A 19,833-nucleotide genomic window follows, 5' to 3' on the forward strand; every position below is an offset into this window, starting at 1 on the left:
CTCTACTGCTCCCCAGCCAAGGAGCACAAAGCCTGTGTGTGGGCTGGGTCTGAGCCTGTGTTGAGAGGAGGCGGCTGCGTCTGACATACTTTTTGTATGTGACACACATTTTATAATTTCCTCAGTATGTGTCATGTCCTTGTTGATAATTCCCACATAGTGTAGCCCGGTTCTCTGAATATTTTGCTGAGTTGCTTCAAAGGTGGGGGTGGATGGGGGGGGGGGGTGTGGTGGAGAGGTGACTCCTTCTCACCAAGGAACCAGGTGCCGTTTTACCAAGTCCTTCTGCAAATCTGATGGATGGCATACAGCATCAGAAAGTAACCTTTTAAAAGTGAATGTAATTTAAAACAAAACAAATTAAAAAAAAAAACAGCTAAAGAAAGGTATGGGCACTTCACAGAAGGGCATAATTTTTAATTTGACAAAATGAAATGCGCTGGGGAGTTTCTTAATCTCACTGGGCGAATGTGAGTTGACCAGAAAGAAAAGGGAGGAAGACTGGGCACTGTCCTGTGCATAGAAGCGTAGAAAGGTCAGGCTGGGTGGGGCACTGAGATGGGATGTGGGGTCCTTCCCAATGCCGGGGAAGTGGGCGAGGAGCAGCTGTGAAGGGGAACCCTATGTTGGCTTCTCATCCAAATTCTGTGTGTCACAGCTCAAAGAGATTTTGCCTTCACAGAGTGTGGGTGGGGCTTGAGACAAGGGAAACAGTCCATTTAGGATCCATATACGGGCAATAGAGATGCCAACCAACAGAGTTCGGTGGACTCCAAATCCCAAAGGTCAGTTTAACCGTAACATTTCTTCTCTCCTCTTTTTTTTTTTTAATTTCCACTCTTAGAATTATATAGATTCCTGTCTTTTCTGTAATGGTTCATTTTCTCCAGTATTGCTGAGTCAGAATACTGTTTAATCCCTGTATTTACTGGTCAAATAGACAATGAGTTATGATAAAGTCAGACACATCAGTTTTCCTCCCCCAATGTCTACTTTAAAATAAAACCTCTAAAAATCTAAGAATACTGTTCCCCCTTAATATTTACTGATCAAATAGATAATGGTTTACAATGAAGCTAAACATAACTTTCCTTCCCCAAGGTCAATTGTAAAATAAGAGCTCTAAAAGAGCTACTCTTAAACATTAAATAAAATAAATGGAGTCATCCTACCTAATAAAACAGTAATATGCAAATTAACCATCACTCCCCCACTCCATCACTCCCTCACTCCATCACAAAGATGGCGGCGGCCAAGGAGCTGGAGCAGCAGGAGGCTTGGTTGCCCCCGCGATGGAGGAGCAAGCTTCCTGCCTGCCCTGGCTGGCCCTGCGCTCCACTCAAGGCTACAAAGTTTCAATTATAGGAGATAAATAAATCTTCAGATACCTGCTTCTAGCCAATGGCGTGGCCAGCCAGAAAACGGCCATCAGCCCTCACCCAGGCTGGCCACACTCCCAAGGGGTGAGGGTCCCCATTGGGAGGCTTGACGAGCCTGCAAACAGCTATCAGCCCCTCAACCAGGCTGGTCAGGAACACCAGTGGGAGCCCCCACCCTGAAGGGTGTGGCCAGCCTGAAAACAGCCCTCAGCCCCTCCACAGGCTGGCCAGGCACACCAGTAGGGACCCCCACCCTGAGGGGGGTGGGCCAGCCTGTAAACAGCCCTCAGCCCCTCACCCAGGCTGGCCACACTCCCATGGGGTGAGGGTCCCCATTGGGGGGCTTGACCTGCCAGCAAACAGACATCAGCCCCTCAACCAGGCTGGCCAGGCACACCAGTGGGACCCGCCCACCCTAAAGGGGGTGTGGCCAGCCTGAAAACAGCCCTCAGCCCCTCACCCAGGCTGGCCAGGCACACCAGTAGGAACCCCCACTCTAAAGGGGGTGTGGCCAGCCTGAAAACAGCCCTCAGCCCCTCACCCAGGCTGGCCAGGCACACCAGTAGGAACCCCCACCCTAAAGGGGGTGTGGCCAGCCTGAAAACGGCCTCAGCCCCCCTCATCCAGGCTGGCCAGGCACCCCAGCAGGACCCCCACCCTGATCCAGGACACTCTCAGGGCAAACAAGCTGGTCCCACCTGTGCACCAGGCCTCTATCCTATATCATAAAAGGGTAATATGCAAATTGACCCTAATAGCAGGACGACTGGGAATGACTGGTCACTATGACACACAGTGACCATCAGGGGCAGATGCTCAATGCAGGAGCTGCCTCCTGGTGGTCAGTGCACTCCCACAGGGGGAGCTCTGCTCAGCCACAAGCTAGGCTGACAGCTGCTAGCACAGCGGTGGTGGCGGGAGCCTCTCCTGCCTCCTCAGCAGTGCTAAGGATGTCTGACTGCAGCTTAGGCCTTCTCCCCGCTGGCAAGTGGACATCCCCTGAGGGCTCCCGGGCTGCCAGAGGGATGTCTGACTGCCAGCTTAGGCCCAATCCCCCAGGGAGCGGGCCCAAGCCAGCAGGTGGTCATTCCCCGAGGGGTCCCAGACTGTGAGAGGGCACAGGCCGGGCTGAGGGACCCCCCCCAAGTGCACAAATTATTGTGCACCAGGCCTCTAGTATTTTAATAAAAGCAACCCCTGGAGGAAATTTGAGGATTTAAGTTGCTTTATTTAATAAACATTTCTAATTTTCATGTGCCCATTTCTTGTTTAGAATTTTCTTTGCTTTAATAATATCAGAGACATGTAATTTTATTGAATAGCAAAAGCTAAAATCTGGTAAATAATTTTAATACTAACTTACTTGACAAAATAGACATAATTTATCTCTAGGAAGATTAAGGACATTAGCTATTAAAATGGCTTCTTTTTGGACAAAGGCAATTCAATGACATATTGACATTTAATGAATATAATTTTGAATGTTTGCTTTTATTAAACACTTGTTACTAGTAAACTTTAACAACAATAAAGCAACATTTTAGGGAAAATAGATGAAAACCCCCTAACTCCCAGTGTCACACTCTAAAACAGCCAGTATCATTCTCTAGTCTTTTTTCAACAAGGACCCATATTCTTCACAGAATTGGAAATGTGTGCAGTCATGCCTTCTGGCTAGTTCTCCTGGGCTCATATTAATAGCATTCCAGGCCTGCTCAGTGGTCTTCCTAATGGTTCTTTTCATGGCTGTGGTGCATTTTCTCAGGTAGACACACCTGACTCTAATAAATCATTGGCTGTTGGACTTTTGACTGAATGCCTATTTTTTTGTTGTTGCTGTCAGCTAATTTGATTTTAAAATTAAAAAAATTAAAAATGTAATATTTGTAGAGCATTTTGTCACTGAACACTAACTGTTCATTTTAGATAAATAGTTCAAGAATTAGCAGTTACCTGTTTTCTTCTAAAGTTCCTTCATGAAAATGATTTCTTCATTTTCCGTACTTATGAATCAGAGCTTATAGTCACTATGTGCTTAATGCTAAGAAAAATATGTGGCCTGGACTAGGGGCTTACTCACTGGGCTGCCTGGACCCAAACCCTGAGAATAGGTTCCTGGCCATGTTCTCACTGGGACCTTTTAGCAGATGTATGATTGATAACCAGGGACCAAAACATTAAATATGGAACTGCCATTTGACCCAGTGATCCCACTTCTAGGAATATATCCCAAGAAAGAATGTATGCACCCCTATATTCATAGCAGTATTAATTACAATAGCTAAGATATGTAAACAGCCCAAGAGCCCATCAGTAGATGAGTGGATAAAAAAGCTGTGGGACATTTACACCATGGAATACTATGCAGCTGTAAAAAAGAAGGATCTCTTACCCTTTGACACAGCATGGAGGGACCTAGAGAGTATCATGCTAAGTGAAACAAGCCAGTCAGAGAAAGACAAGTATCACATGATCTCACTCATATGTGGGATCTAAAGAACAAAATAAACTGATGAACAAAATAGATTCAGGAACATAGAAACATGGAATAGACTGTTAAATCTCAGAAGGAAGGTGGGGGTGGGTGGGAAGACATTAACCAAAGAACTTATATGCATACTAGAGGTCTGGTGCATGAATTTGTGCACAGGTAAGATCCCTCGGCCTGGCCTGTGATAGGGGCTGATTGGGGCTAGCCGACTGAGGGGAGGGACTGTGGGAGGTTGCAGAGCTAGCAGGAGGTTGGCTGTGGGAGTGCACTGACCACAAGGGGGTAGCTCCTGTATTGAGCATCTGCCCCTTGATGGTCAGTGTGCATCATAGCTATCCTCTGGTTGTCTGGTGGTAATGGTTGCTTAGGCTTTTCTATATATACTAGAGGCCTGGTGCACAAAAATTTGTGCACTCGGGGGGGGGGGGCCCCTCAGCCTGGCCTGTGCCCTCTCACAGTCTGGGCCCCCTGGGAGGATGTCCACCTGCTGGCTTAGGCCCGCTTCCTGGGGGATCGGGCCCAAGCTGGCAATCAGACATCCCTCTGGCAGCCCGGCAGCCCTTGGGGGATGTCCACTTACCAGCAGGGAGCAGACCTAAGCTGCAGTCGGACATCCTTAGCGCTGCTGAGGAGGCAGAAGAGGCTCCCACCATCACCGCTGTACTGGCAGCCGTCAGCCTGGCTTGTGACTGAGCAGAGCTCCCCCTGTGGGAGTGCACTGACCACCAGGGGACAGCTCCTGTTTTGAGCATCTGCCTCCTGGTGGTCAGTGTGTGTCATAGTGACCAGTCATTCCCAGTCGTCCTGCTGTTAGGGTCAATTTGCATATTACCCTTTTATGATATAGGATAGAGGCCTGGTGCATGGGTGGGGGCCAGCTTGTTTGCCCTGAGGGTGTCCTGGATCAGGGTGGGGTCCCCACTGGTGTGCCTGGCCAGCCTGGGTGAGGGGCTGATGGCTGTTTACAGGCTGGTCAAGCCCCTCCCCCGCCCCCAGTGGGGACCCTCACCCCATGGAGGTTTGGCCAGCCTGGGTGAGAGGCTGATGGCTGTTTTCAGGTTGGCCACACCCCCTTTAGGGTGGGGGGTCCCCACTGGGGTGCCTGGCCAGTCTGGGTGAGGGGCTTAGGGCCGTTTTCAGGCTGGCCAAGCCCCCTGGCGACGGTAGTTCCCAAGCTCTCCTTTTTTTCTTTTTATTCTGGGGTTTATTTACCTTCTATAATTGAAACTTTGTTGCCTTTTGCAGAGGCTACAGCCGGCCGCAGGAAGCTTGGCTTCCTCCATCACTGGAGCAACCAAGCCTCCTGCTCGTTCTAGCTCCGTGGCTGCCAGCCGCCATCTTGGTTGGGTTAATTTGCATATAGTAGCTCTGATTGGCTGGTGGGTGTGGCTTAAGGCATAGCGAAGGTATGGTCAATTTGCATGTTTGTCTTTTATTAGTGTAGATAAGATATGTATAACCGATGGACACAGGCAATAGTATGGTGAGGGCCTGGCACTGGGGGCAGAGGTCGGCTAGATTGGATCAGTGGGGGGGAGGTAAATAGTACATCTATATAACTTCAACAACAAAGATACGTTAGAAAAGCAAACAAACCAGGGAACCAGAGAGGATCTTCCCCCCGACCTGATTTAACCTTGAATCCTCTTCTTCAACACTGCTTACCTTCTGATCGGTGTACAGTCTCTACAACCAAATCAAGGTGTCTCCTGATTTTTAAACAAGGCTATATTTCAAACCCACATAAGTGATTTTTATAGCCTTTTAGTATATCTTTTTCTATACTGTTTGAATGACTCAAGATTCATCTATAATTTCCACCCCAACTTCAGATAAGCTTTTGGTTACAACTGATCAGAAAATACTTTTTAAAGACTCCCTTCACTTGTGTCCAGTAGCTGAATAATTTTTCTTTCTGATTTTTGTCATTAAATTTTTCCAAGATTTCAGTGAAGTCTGCCATCGCTGGTCTTGTGCAAACACTTCTGAGACAGGCCTTAAAGGCTCGCTGACTGAGACCTTGAATGATCTTTCTTATAATAGTTTAACCTTAACATAATTTTTATATTTTGTACAACTTTGCTATCTGCTATAGTTTGTATATAGCTTTGGGTAATTAAAAAGACGACACATTTGAATAGTAATACATTGAGTCTTTAAGTCTTATAATTCTGCAATGTAGGCATTGTTGAGCCATTTTTCCCATGAAGGAAACTTGCAAAAAAGGGAGGAGGTGACTTGCCCAAATTTAAGCCATCGACACATGCACAGCTGGCCTGAAACTCAGGTCTTCTGCCTTGACACTACACCTTTTGTCAACTGTGCCATGCTGCTATTTCCAGATGTTTTCAGTGGAAGGCCACTCTACCAGCTGGTAATTCAAATTTGCATAATGACGTAGACGTTGCCTCTTGCTAATATGTTTTTCCAGTATTCACGAATGCAGACTGTGCTCGACAATCAATGGTCTGAAACAATTGCAGCCTAGAGTTTTTCATGAACTGCAACTCTAGTGGCTTCTCTCCTGTTAATTAACAGGAGGTCAAAGGGTCCCAGGGTTGAGTGAGCCCCTTGAATCACCTACTGGGAATACGATTTCTCCAGGGCCAAGCACCTTTTCCTCTATTAACAGCAGTCCCCTGTTCCTGGCTTAACTGCTCAGTGTTCTTCCTGAGGCTGTTGAATAGAAGCTGACTTAAACCTGCTCTCATCTCAGAAAAGGAAATCACCCCTGGTGGGCTCCATAGGATTCCGGCACGCGCCCCTTTGCTTTACTTGGAAGATGTTTTGTTTTAATAACGTGTGAAGTCCTTCATTTAGAGCTGTACTTAACCGTTTAGCAGAAAACGCCAGCAAATGCTGTCAGTGCTGCTCAATGCTCTGCGTGGCATAAAGAGATGAACGCGTGGAATAGCCACTCAGGTCCTATTTGGTGATACTCGTCACCACCCCTTAGGCAAAGTTACTGCCGGGCCAGTGTGCTATTAGAACCACCACGATAAGATGGACCTTTGTTAAAGGAGATTCTAAGAGTTTAAAACTCCCCGGATGTTGGTAATTCCCATGTGCGTTAGAATCCCCATGGGCAGAAATCAGCAACGGTACCGTGTGGATGCTGTCCTTCCCAGGTTAGCATCTCTCAGCGGCAGCCACGCTTGAGCCACAACTGGGTTGGGACTCTGCAGACCACACCAACAAGGGACCCGAGGGGACACAGCGAGACCAGGCAGGGAGACCGCGCTGCTTCCTGACCGCTCTTGTCTTCGCGTTGGGGTCCTGTTTTGTCCCCATCGCTCCGCGTGTGTCCTCACCCCGCAGTGGCCCTCCGTCCCTGCAGCAGGGGTGGGCCCAGGCTGAGTGTCATTGCCTCCCTGGCTGGCAGGACAGTCCCCTCACGCCCCTGGAAGTGGTGGGGACCCCTCTGGGCTCAGACACAGCCACAGGGGCCAGCACTGAAAGTCCCTCCCACAGTCCCAACCTCTGCTCCAGCCCCAGCCCTGGAGGAAGCCTCTGCTTCATGCCATCTCGAACTCCATGATATCAGTTTCCTCTTTGCTTTTTCCATGCAGTCGTCCCTGTGAAACAGCCGTGTGACCCGACCCAGAGCCACCTGGTTAAAGGAGACAGCAGCGCGCTCTCAGGTCAGCGTGGCCAGTTGAACCGGAGGCTCTGGGGGCAGGAGGGAAAGCTACAAGCAGATGCCAGGAGCAGGACATGGGCAGTGAGGAAGGACAGCTGACCAGCCACCTGTTCCTCTGTCACTGGGCCTTTGCTCCAAGAATATTTGCGTAAGCAATCCATTCACTGTGAACGGTTACTGCTAACTGTGCTTAACCCACACTGATGAAGCATGAAAACCAATACCAGGCATAATGCTGCTTGTTACACATATGCCACTTCATGTACCCTCAGCACAGCCTCATGAGGCAGGAATTAGTATCATGCTCACTTCTGGAAGAGACAACAGGGTTTGAGGTATTAAATAATGTGTCCAAGTTTTCACCACCAGTAAAGAAAGAAAAACAAGAGTCATAAATACAAACAGAATTTAACTATGAGGAATCACTGACTTGTGAGCTATTTCCCTGGTCTGGACGCTCCATCCTGGGCACCTGTGTTCACAGGGGACTCCTGGCTGTGTCCACTGTAGCAGGTGCTCATGCCTTTGCCAGCCCAGTGCAAAAAATGGAGGACACGCTGATGAGAGCACAGACTGCTCACACAGCCTGTTAGCAACATAAGCACAGCACACTTCTGCACACTCTCAAGCCAAACAGGTTTCATATAAGACAAATGGATTATTTGGAAATTGTTCAGGGTCAGCTTTGTTGTATAGAGGAGAGGCATCTGAGAGCTTCAGACTGTAATTCTTTGATTAAGATCTACCTATCTATCTGTCATCTATCTGTCTATCTATCTATCTATTTATCTATCTATCTATCTATCTATCTATCATCTATCTATCATCTATTTATCATCCATCCATCATCTTTCTAGTTATCTATCATCTATCCATCTATCTGCCTATCTCTCTACCTATCTATCTTCTATCTATTGATCTATCTACTTATCTCTCTCTGTCATCTATTTATTCACCTATCTACCTACCTATCTATTTAATGATAGCTAATCTAATAATGATTTTATTAAGCAATAATTTATATAAAGTAAAAAATGATCTTGGTTTCCTTTATTTTAAAATATTTTTATTGATTTCATAGAGGGAGGGAAATGGAGAGAGAGATAGAAACATCAATGATGAGAGTGAATCATTGATCAGTTGCCTCCTGCACCACTTCCCCCCCAACTGGGGATCGAGCCTGCAACCAGTTCCCCAACAGCACCAGGCATATGCCTGACCGGGAATTGAACCATGACCTCCTGGTTCATAGGTCGATGATCAACCACTGAGCCAGGCTGACCAGGCTTGGCTTCCTTGTAAAGGTGAGAGGGCTGGACCTGACCACTTGCCCAGAACTTGGCTCTCTTGCCATCTAGACCAAACTCTGAAATTCTTTACATTCGGAAGAAGTCACATGTTAGAAAATACTCAAGCAATTACAAAGCTCAAACAATTTCACACTGACAGACTAAATGACAATGTACACTGATTGAAAACTCCTGTCATAGCAATTAGAATAATGTTCTGCAACTCAAAAAAAAGCTGCACTTTAAAATGTCTTTAAAATTGTCAAACATGAAAATTTCCAAATAGTTTGAAGACTGTCTAAATGTTATGTTTTCTTCCCAGAAAACTGTGGTGCTTGCCAGAGGGAGGGGGGATGAAGAAGGAGAGGGTAAAGGGGGATAAATGGTGATGGAAGGAGACTTGACTTTGGGTGGTGAACACACAATACAATATACAGGTGATGTATATAGAATTGTACCCCTGAAGTCTGTATAATTTTATTAACCAATGTCACCCCAATAAATTCAGCAAAAAATAAAATGAATTATATTTTCTTAATATCTGTGGGTTATTTTAATGCTGCCAGAACTTCACATCACTTTTAGGACAAGTTATTAGAAGCTATTTAATATTTAAAATGAAGTATATTTTGTAGAAATGATAGAAATTACTTGGTAAAATAATTTCTAAAAATTCATCTCTGGCCACGAAGGGATAACTAGTGAAGTAACCTGCTTTCTGCAGCAGCGGACAGTGGTCAGGAAGGCGTGGCTGCGGGTCTACTTCCCGGGGGCAAGGCTGCGCCTGGCACTTAGCCCCTTGTGCTTTGCATATTCACACAGCAGGTCACTGACTACATCCATAGGTATGACTGCAGCTTTGTCATTGATTAGCTGTGCGACCCTGGGAAAGCCAAAGTCTCTCTAAATGTAAGGAGATGAGACAGTAACACAGACTGGTCTCCACGGAGAGGGAGACATGAAAGTGCCTGAGGAGGCAAAAACTAGCGAACAGAGCACCTTTCCTGCTTTGGGGATGGAGGCAGAAAGGAGGCAAATCCTGGCACCCAGAGAGGAATACACAGCAGAAACCAAGGTGCCCTGGAGGTACCAGGGGAGGGGATTTGGTCGGGAAGCGTGTGCTCAGGGCTGCAGGGAAGTCAGGCAATGAGCTGGCGCGGGTCCGAGGAGAAAGAGCCACACAGGAAGGTCCCAGGGGAACCGGAGATGACCCGGGACTGGGCCCTGACAAGGGCTGCACAGTCTCTTCCCTCAGAGTTTGTAAATGTCCATCACAAACTCTCCAAGTTTGCCTTCCTGTACCTTGGGAATTTTGTTTGAATAAAACTTATAATTAAAGGCTTAAGAGATATTTACATCATTTTTGCTGGTCCAATGGCCTATGTACAGCGGCTCCTCACTTTGCATATCTCTGCATTTCAAGTTAAATAACACCAGTCCCCCCCCAGCACCAGGTGCCTTTCTGTGTCCCCAGCGTATGGACTGGGGAAGTTTCAGGAAGCCCAGGGTTAGCTTCTAGGTTCTCAGTCCATAGGCCATGGCGCCCCTGACCGACCCTCAGCCCAACACCTCTTTCGAGGGCTGTCGGGCACCTGTCACTCGGGTCACACAAACAGCAGATGTGGGGGTGCTGTCTGCTCAGGATGAGCCATGTGGCATTTCACACAGATGGATAACCCCAAGAAGGACGTGGTCACCAAGAGGAAAGAGCAGCAGGAACTGGAGAGGGCAATGGGCAGTGAAATGTAAAGATCACATAATGAAATTACAATATAAACTAGTGGCCTGTTGTATGAAGTTCATGCACATTAAAAGGGAATTAATTAGAGGAAATATTTTAATATTGCTATTTGTCCTTTCTCTGTAATAGAAGTGTCAGAGATGAAAGAAAATTAGTAAAATGTGTATGAAAATTTCCCTCCTGTCAGATTCTGGGGCGCCCCGCGGGACCTAGAGTCAAGTCCTTGCCCACCACCCCACGCATTTCGAAAATGCAAGAGACCCAGACCCAGCCAGCCCTACCCGCATCAAGCCCCTCCAGGTAGAGGGCGCAGCCTCAGGTCCCCGTCAAGCCCTGCCACGGGGGCAGGGGGGGCACAGCCTCAGGTCCCCGTCAAGCCCCGTGGGGCAGGGGGTGTGGCCTGAGATCCCTTGCTTTAGCCAGGCACCATGCAGCCTCAGGTTCCTGCTGTCCGGAGTTATGGCGTCTGGGCTAATTTGCATATTCCTTTATTATATAGATAGATGCCAGACCAGTAAAATGTAAATATTATCTAAGCATAAATGTAATGGAAGTGGGATTATAGGGCCCATGGCCTAACCCTAACCTTAACCCTACAGCCAGGCTGACCATGCTTCTGGTTGACTCCAGATGTGGAGCCAGAGGGATTCAGGGAAAGCAAACCTACGGATGTGGATGAGGAAAGTGGGGAGTCCCAGGAGAGGGACACAGGGGAAAGAGCCCCCCATGAAGGACTCTGGGGCACGGTCCTCCACAGGCTCCCGCCGCCATGCTGACCACCCTTGGGAAGCACCCACTCGCTGGCTCCACGCCCTAAGTTAGGAGGAGAACCGACTGTTCAAACTATTTTGGAGAAGTCTTTTTTCGCAAAGAAATAAAACACATTAACTCTCAATATTTTCACCATTTTAAATCACAGTGTACTACGTAACTATTAGTTTTACTGCATTTCCTTGTACATTTATAGCCTAGAATGAGAGAGTTTTTAATGTTTTAACAAACATTTGTAAAGACCATGAAAAGTCTCGGTTTCCCACTGATTGTTAGCATCACTGTGCACGGTCTCCTCTCCTGGCCCCCACAGTGTGCCGAGTGAGTGTGTAGTGCACGTCACAGAATCAAACCAATCTAGGCTGATCAATTGTCATATGAAAGCAGGTGTCTAAGGTTGAAGTCATTTTCTGAGTTTATAAAGCTCTGTCTTAAAAAATTCAAAGTTAACAACAGACCCGGAAAATAACTTTGGTTGATTAAATCTCTAAAATATTATGCAAATATCAGACACCTAATATTAGGCTTAAGCACCTAAAAGTCCAAGTTGTACTTTATGTAATCCAGTAAGGACAATGAAAATAGGAAAAGCTGTTTAAATTGTATTTTGGGGGACTTAATATTTTCTTTTCCTTTTACTATAAAATATTTTAAACACATTAATCAAGAACAGCCATAAATGAAATGTACAAAATACTTAAAAGATAATTTAAGCCCTAACTGGTTTGGCTCAATGGGTAGAGTATCGGCCTGGGGACTCAAGGGTCCCAGGTTCGATTCCGGTCAAGGGCATGTACCTTAATTGCAGGCATATACCCAATACGGAGTGTGCAGGAGGCAGCTGATCGATGTTTCTCTCTCATCGATGTTTCTAACTCTCTATCCCTCTCCCTTCCTCTCTGTAAGAAATCAATAAAATATATTAAAAAAAGATAATTTAAATAAAAGGGAAACAAGATGAAAAGTTTACATACCGATTATAGAAATCATCTCTGTAGTAATCATAGTCGAAGACGTAACCACTAAGGGGAGAAACAAAAAAATTAGTTGACATTTGTTTCACACATTGATTTTTGGTACTAATTTATGATGTTCCAGCAAGCAATTTAGTCGCTTTATAAATACTTATTTTTCAGTGTAATTATGTGTCTGAAGAGTTTTTCAAGGTAATGTTTTCTTCTCTATCACAGCGTGTCAGAGAACTGCCACATGTCTGACATGGTAGAGACTGATGTTGGTTGGAATGGAAGATGAGAGCAGGAAGCAAAATAAAATATTTCAATACTTGTAATTAAACATGATTGAAGCCCATTTTTTTTCTAGACAAGATATAATATAGCTGTCTCTTCTTCCTAAGGTCTGTATGATGAGGCTAACCAATGAACAGAAGGAATCAAAATAGCACAAATGAAAGGGTTTAGGGGCCCATTCTCTCTAAGAATGGAAGTAGGAATGTGGTTTCCTCAGAAATTCAGCTTTTAAAATTCTAAACACTATGATTCAATACTTTTACATAGAGAAAATTTTTTAAAAAGGTCACTTTGGCTGAATCACACCAACTACAACAATATTATTGGGTATTTAAATAGGAATTAAAAAGTACATTTCAGTGATAAGATGGTTATAACTAAGTACCTTAAAGGGATATATTACACACTTTGCCCCCATGCACTATAGTGTGGAGTCGATAAAGCACTTTCTATGCAGTATTTTTTTTTTATTGCTTAAAGTATTACAAAGGGTATTACATATGTATCCATTTTAGCCCCCCGCCCTAGACAGTCCCCTAGCCTTCCCTATCCCCCAGTGTCTTATGTCCATTGGTTATGCTTATATGCATGCATACAAGTCCTTTAGTTGATCTCTTACCCCCCTACCTCCTGCCCCCCAACCCTCCCCTGCCTTCCCGCTGCAGTTTGACAATCTGTTTGAGGCAGCTCTGCCTCTGTATCTATTATTGTTCAAAAGTTTATAATGGTCTCTATTGTCCATGAATGAGTGAGATCATGTGGTATTTTTCCTTTATTGACTGGCTAATTTCACTTAGCATAATGCTCTCCAGTTCCATCCATGACGTTGCAAATGGTAAGAGTTCCTTCCTTTTTACAGCAGCATAGTATTCCATCGTGTAGATGTACCACAGTTTTCTAATCCATTCATCTACTGATGGGCACTTAGGCTGTTTCCAGATCTTAGCTATGGTGAATTGTGCTGCTATGAACATAGGGGTGCATATATCCTTTCTGATTGGTGTTTCTGGTTTCTTGGGATATATTCCTAGAAGTGGGATCACAGGGTCAAATGGGAGTTCCATTTTCAGTTTTTTAAGGAAACTCCATACTGTCTTCCATAGTGGCTGCACCAGTCTGCATTCCCACCAGCAGTGCACAAGTGTTCCTTTTTCTCCACATCCTCTCCAGCACTTGTCGTTTGTTGATTTGTTGATGATAGCCAGTCTGACAGGTGTGAGATGGTACCTCATTGCTGTTTTGATTTGCATCTCTCGGATGATTAGTGACTTTGAGCATGTTTTCATATGTCTCTTGGCTTTCTGGATGTCCTCTTTTGAAAGGTGTCTATTTAGGTCCTTTGCCCATTTTTTGATTGGATTGTTTATCTTTCTTTTGTTAAGTTGTATGAGTTCCCTATAAATTTTGGAGATTAGGCCCTTATCAGATATGTCATTGGCAAATATGTTTTCCCACACAGTGGGTTTTCTCGTTGTTTTGTTGATGGTTTCTTTTGCTGTGCAGAAGCTTTTTATTTTGATGTAGTCCCATTTGTTCATTTTTTCTTTAGTTTCAAGTGCCCTAGGAGCTGTATCAGTGAAGAAATTGCTTCGGCATATGTCTGAGATTTTGTTGCCTTTGGATTCTTCTAGAATTTTTATGGTTTCCCGTCGTACATTTAAGTCCTTTATCCATTTTGAGTTTATTTTTGTGTATGGTGTAAGTTGGTGGTCTAGTTTCATTTTCTTGCATATATCTGTCCAATTTTCCCAGCACCATTTATTGAAGAGACTATCTTGGCTCCATTGTATGTTCTTGCCTCCTTTGTCAAATATTAATTGAGCATATTGGTTCGGGCCGATTTCTGGGGTCTCTATTCTATTCCATTGATCTATATGCCTATTCTTGTGCCAGTACCAGGCAGTTTTGAGAACAGTGGCTTTGTAATACAACTTGATATCTGGTATTGAGATCCCACCTACTTTGTTCTTTTTCAGGATTGCTGCAGCTATTCGGGGTCTTTTTTTATTCCAGATGAATTTTTGGAGAGTTCGTTCTAGATCTCTGAAGTATGCCGTTGGTATTTTAATGGGAAGTGCATTGAATTTATAGATTGCTTTGGGTAGTATGGACATTTTAATGATGTTGATTCTACCAATCCATGAACACGGTATGTTCTTCCATCTGTTTATGTCTTCCTCTATATCTTTTTTCAATGTCCTGTAGTTTTCTGAGTAGAGGTCTTTTACCTCTTTAGTTAAGTTTATTCCTAGGTAGCTTAATTTTTTTGGTGCAATGGTAAACGGGATTGTTTTTATAATCTCTCTTTCTGAAAGTTCACTATTGGTGTATAGAAATGCCTCAGATTTCTTGGGGTTAATTTTGTATCCTGCTACATTGCCAAATTCATGTATTAAGTCTAGTAGCTTTTTGATGGAATCTCTAGGGTTTTGTATGTATAATATCATGTCGTCTGCAAGTAAGGACAGTTTTACTTCCTCTTTTCCAATTTGGATGCCTTTTATTTCTTCTTCTTGCCGAATTGCAATGGCTAACACTTCCAGTACTATGTTGAACAGGAGTGGTGAGAGGGGGCATCCCTGTCTTGTTCCTGTTCTTAGGGGAAATGGTGTTAGTTTTTGTCCATTGAGTATGATGTTGGCTATGGGCCTGTCATATATGGCTTTTATTATGTTGAGGTATGATCCTTCTACTCCCACCTTGCTGAGAGTTTTTATCAAAAATGGGTGTTGAATTTTGTCAAATGCTTTTTCTGCATCAATTGATATGACCATGTGGTTTTTTTCTTTCAATTTGTTTATGTGATGTATCACGTTTATTGATTTGCGAATATTGTACCATCCTTGCATCCCTGGGATAAATCCTACTTGGTCATGGTGTATGATCTTTCTGATGTACTGCTGGATCCGATTTGCTAAGATTTTGTTGAGGATTTTGGCATCTATGTTCATGAGGGATATTGGCCTGTAATTCTCTTTCATTGTGTTGTCTTTACCTGGTTTTGGTATTAGGGTGATGCTGGCTTCATAGAATGAGCTTGGAAGTGTTCCTTCCTCTTGAATTTTTTGTAGTAGTCTGAGGAGGATAGGTTTTAGTTCTTCCTTGAATGTTTGGTAAAACTCCCCTGTGAAGCCGTCTGGTCCTGGGCTTTTGTTTGATGGAAGCTTTTTGATGACTGCTTCAATTTCTTCCATAGTTATTGGCCTGTTGAGGTTTTTAGATTCTTCCTGATTGAGTTTTGGAATGTTGTATTTTTCTAGGAATTTGTCCATTTCCTCCATGTTGTCTAGTTTGTTGGAGTAGAGCTGTCCATAGTATTTTTTAACAATCATTTGTATTTCTGTGGGGTCTGTTGTTATTTCGCCTCTATCGTTTCTGATTTTATTTATTTGGGTCCTCTCTCTCTGCTTCTTGGTGAGTCTGGCTAGAGGTTTGTCAATCTTGTTTATCCTTTCAAAGAACCAGCTCTTGGTTTCATTGATTTTCTGTATTGTTTTTTTGGTCTCTATGTCATTTATTTCTGCTCTAATCTTTATTATCTCCTTCCTTCTGCTCACTCTGGGGTTTTCTTGTTGCTCTCTTTCTAATTCTTTGAGTTGTAGAGTTAGATGATTTACTACCATTTTTTCTTGTTTTTTGAGATAGGCCTGTAGAGCTATAAACTTCCCTCTCAGGACTGCTTTCATTGTGTCCCATAGGTTTTGGATTGTTGTGTTTTCATTGTCATTAGTTTCCAGGATGTTTTTAATTTCTTCTTTGATCTCATTGGTAACCCAATCAATATTTAATAACATGCTATTCAGCTTCCAGGTGTTTGAGTATTTTTTTTAAATATATTTTATTGATTTTTTACAGAGAGGAAGGGAGAGAGATAGAGAGTTAGAAACATCGATGAGAGAGAAACTTCGATCAGCTGCCTCCAGCACATCTCCCACTGGGGATGTGCCTGCAACCCAGGTACATGCCCTTGACCGGAATCGAACCTGGGACCCCCCAGTCCGCAGGCCGACGCTCTATCCACTGAGCCAAACCGGTTTTGGCAAGGTGTTTGAGTATTTTGGGTTGTTTTTATTGTGGTTTATTTCTAGTATTATACCATCGTGGTCTGCGAAGATGCTTTTTATGATTTCAATCTTCTTTAATTTGGGGATACTTTGCTTGTGACCCAATATGTGGTCTATTTTTGAAGATGTACCATGAGCACCTGAGAAGAACGTATATTCCCTGGCTTTGGGGTAAAGTGTTCTGAAGATGTCTATTAAGTCCATCTGATCTAGTGAGTCATTTAGGATTGCTGTATCTTTGCTGATTGTTTGTCTATAGGACTTATCCAGTGCTGTCAATGGTGTATTAAAGTCCCCTACTATGATTGTATTGTTGTTGATCTCTCCTTTGATATCTTCCATGAGTTTTTTTTATGAATTTGGGTGCTCCTACATTGGGTGCATATATGTTTACCAGGGTTATATCTTCTTGTTGTATTGATCCCTTTAGTATTATGAAGTGGCCTTCCTTATCTCTTGTTAAGGCCTTCACTTTGAGGTCTATTTTGTCTGATATAAGTATTGCTACCCCAGCTTTCTTTTCCTTTCCATTTGCCTGAAAGATATTTTTCCATCCTTTCACTTTCAGTCTGTGTGAGTCCCTTCTAATGAGGTGGGTTTCTTGTAGACAGCAGATGTATGGGTCATGTTTTTTTATCCATTCAGCCACTCGATGTCTTTTGGTTGGAGCATTTAGTCCGTTTACGTTTAAAGTTATTATTGAAAGGTACTTGTTTGTAGCCATTTCTTTTTTTGTGTGTGTGTGGCTGTTTTCTGCTCACACTGAACAGGACATACAACGACACACACATACCGCGGTCAGTCAGACTCTTCGGATCGGGGGTCCCTCGATGGTCTTGGGAATCCCGGACGAGCCCCCAAATGTTGTGCCCAGATTTCAAAGTTCCCAAGACCCCCAGGGAGCCCGTCAGTCCGATGCAAAAGCAAAGAGTCATTCATTTCAAACCCGGGTTTGGCTCCCCTGCCACACTCACCGATGCAACGGTAAGCTCCAGTGGCCGAGAGAGCTGCAGTATTTTTTTTTAATCTTGTCCTCAAAACAACCCTGGCTGGATACTGTAATAGAAGAAACTAAAGAGCAAAGGACCTCAGTGATTTGCTCAAAATTTAAAAAATAATGAATTAATTTTTACTTATTGATTTTGAGAGAGAGAGAGAAAGAGAGAGAGAGAGAGAGAGAGAGAGAGAGAGAGAGAGAGAGAGAGAGAGAAAGAGAGAGCTCTGCTGTTCCGTGCCCTGACCAGGGATCCCTAACCTTGGTGTACCAGGACTACACGCTAACCAACTGAGCTACTCATCTGAGCAATTGCTCCAATGTTTACCACTAAGAAGTGACAGAGCCAACACCAGAGGAAAACACTCCAGAATCCAGGTCTGGAGTGCTGTGGTGACGCTGTGCGACCGCCCAAGCTGGGAGAAGTTTACTCTCACGCCAACCCTGTATCTGCTCTACAGGGAAGTGATTATTTTTAACATTTACTCATTTATTTTGTCATAAAGCTTATGATTTTAGCCCATTTTATGTATGCAATTCAGCACCATTAGGTACATTCACAATGTTGTGCAAACATCAGCACTATCTACTTCCAGAGTTTTCATCTTCCCAGACATTCTGTAATGCACCCTCTCCCCCACAGCCCTGTAACCTCCATCCTCCTTTCTGTCTTTGTGAATTTGCCTAGTCTAGGTTTGTCCTATAAGTGGAATTGTACCATATTGGTCCTTTTCGTCTGGCTTGTTTCAGTTATCAAAACGTTTTCAAAGTTTATCCACGTTGTAGCACATAACAGAGTTTCACTTCATTCCTTTTAATAACTGAGTAATATAACAGTGTGTATATATCCTATATAATAAAGAGAAAATATGCTAATTAGACTGGACAGTGGAACAACCTTCCAGATGATCTTCCGGAATGACCAGTGGGTGGGGCCTAAGAACCTGGGTCGTGAGGCAGCCGGGGCTCCTAGGGCTGAGCCCCTTGCATGAATTTTGTGCATTGGGCCATATATATATATATATATATATATATATATATATATATATATATATATATAATTTGCAAATAGACTGAATGGCAGAACAGCCAAACAACCGGTTGCTATGACATGTGCTGACCACCAGGGGGCATGCGCAGAACATGGCAGGTATCAGCAGCAGGTGGCCTTTGGCCACAGTGGGATGGTGGAGCAGATGAGCGGGGGCACCAGACCAAGGCAGGTCACCGTCGCTGAAAATTCTTTGCTCCCATCCACTGCTTGCACCTGCTGCCAGCGCCCGACATTGGCCCCGATCACTCGGCGCCATCAGTGGGTGTGAGTGGTGGCTGCCTACCCCAATCGCCTCTGAGGGCTTCTCCATTTCCCCCTGCTCCTGAGGGGCAATCGGGGCAGCAGCTGCCACTCGCACCTGCTGATGGCGCCATTCCTGCTCGCATCCACTGCTGGCGCTGGTCCCAATCGCTCCACGCCATCACAGGTGTGAGCAGCGGGAGCGGGGCTGCTGGCAGACAGGGGACTGGGGGCCTCAGGGGGAGAGGCCAGATGAGGGCGCGGAGATGGGCCGAGACCTGCCCCTGTGTCCATCGCAGCTTCACAGCCCACAGTTGCTTTCAAGGTGCATGAATTCGTGCACTGAGCCCCTAGTGTGTGTGTGTGTGTGTGTGTGTGTGTGTGTGTGTGTGTGTGTGTGTGTATATATATATATATATATATATATATATATATATATATATATCTTTTTGTTTAAAGTCATGCTACTTTTACCCTAATTCATCATGAATAATTATTGTTTTAGCTTATGTTTGAAGAATATGTTCATATTATAACTGGTAGTTTGTAACATTTGGCCAATGTCTCCCCATCTCTCCCCATCACCAGGCCCTGCTGGCATCATCTAGCCTCTTTTTCTGAGTTTTTCCCCCCCTGATTCCACATATAAGTGGGATTGTGTAGTACTAGTCTTTCTCTGTCTGACTTATTTCACTCAGTATATGCCCACAGGACCCACCCAAGCTGTCCTGTTGGCCGGGTGTCCTCCTTCGTGGCTGGACAACGTTCCATTGCATGGGCACCACATCTTCCTTAGACTGCCCTCTGTGGACGGGCACTGAGAAATGCTACTTATGTTTTATAATCTTTTTTCCTGAGACTCTTTTTTATATTACAACCTCAGACAGCAGAGCGTAACAGCAAGAAGAAACAATGACTCA

The 19,833-nt window shown here is 44.5% G+C and overlaps 1 protein-coding gene across 1 annotated transcript in view; it reads right to left on the bottom strand.

Annotated features, from left to right (window-relative positions):
- Window positions 1-19,833, bottom strand: part of RALYL (RALY RNA binding protein like) — a 585,850-nt gene that overhangs the window by 59,415 nt on the left and 506,602 nt on the right. The window contains exon 5 of the mRNA XM_059673043.1: window positions 12,286-12,333. Coding sequence (XP_059529026.1) covers window positions 12,286-12,333 — 48 coding nt within the window. The remainder of the gene's footprint in view (window positions 1-12,285; window positions 12,334-19,833) is intronic.

The sequence above is a fragment of the Myotis daubentonii genome, chromosome 17, assembly GCF_963259705.1.
Source record: "Myotis daubentonii chromosome 17, mMyoDau2.1, whole genome shotgun sequence".
Taxonomy (NCBI): Eukaryota; Metazoa; Chordata; class Mammalia; order Chiroptera; family Vespertilionidae; genus Myotis; species Myotis daubentonii.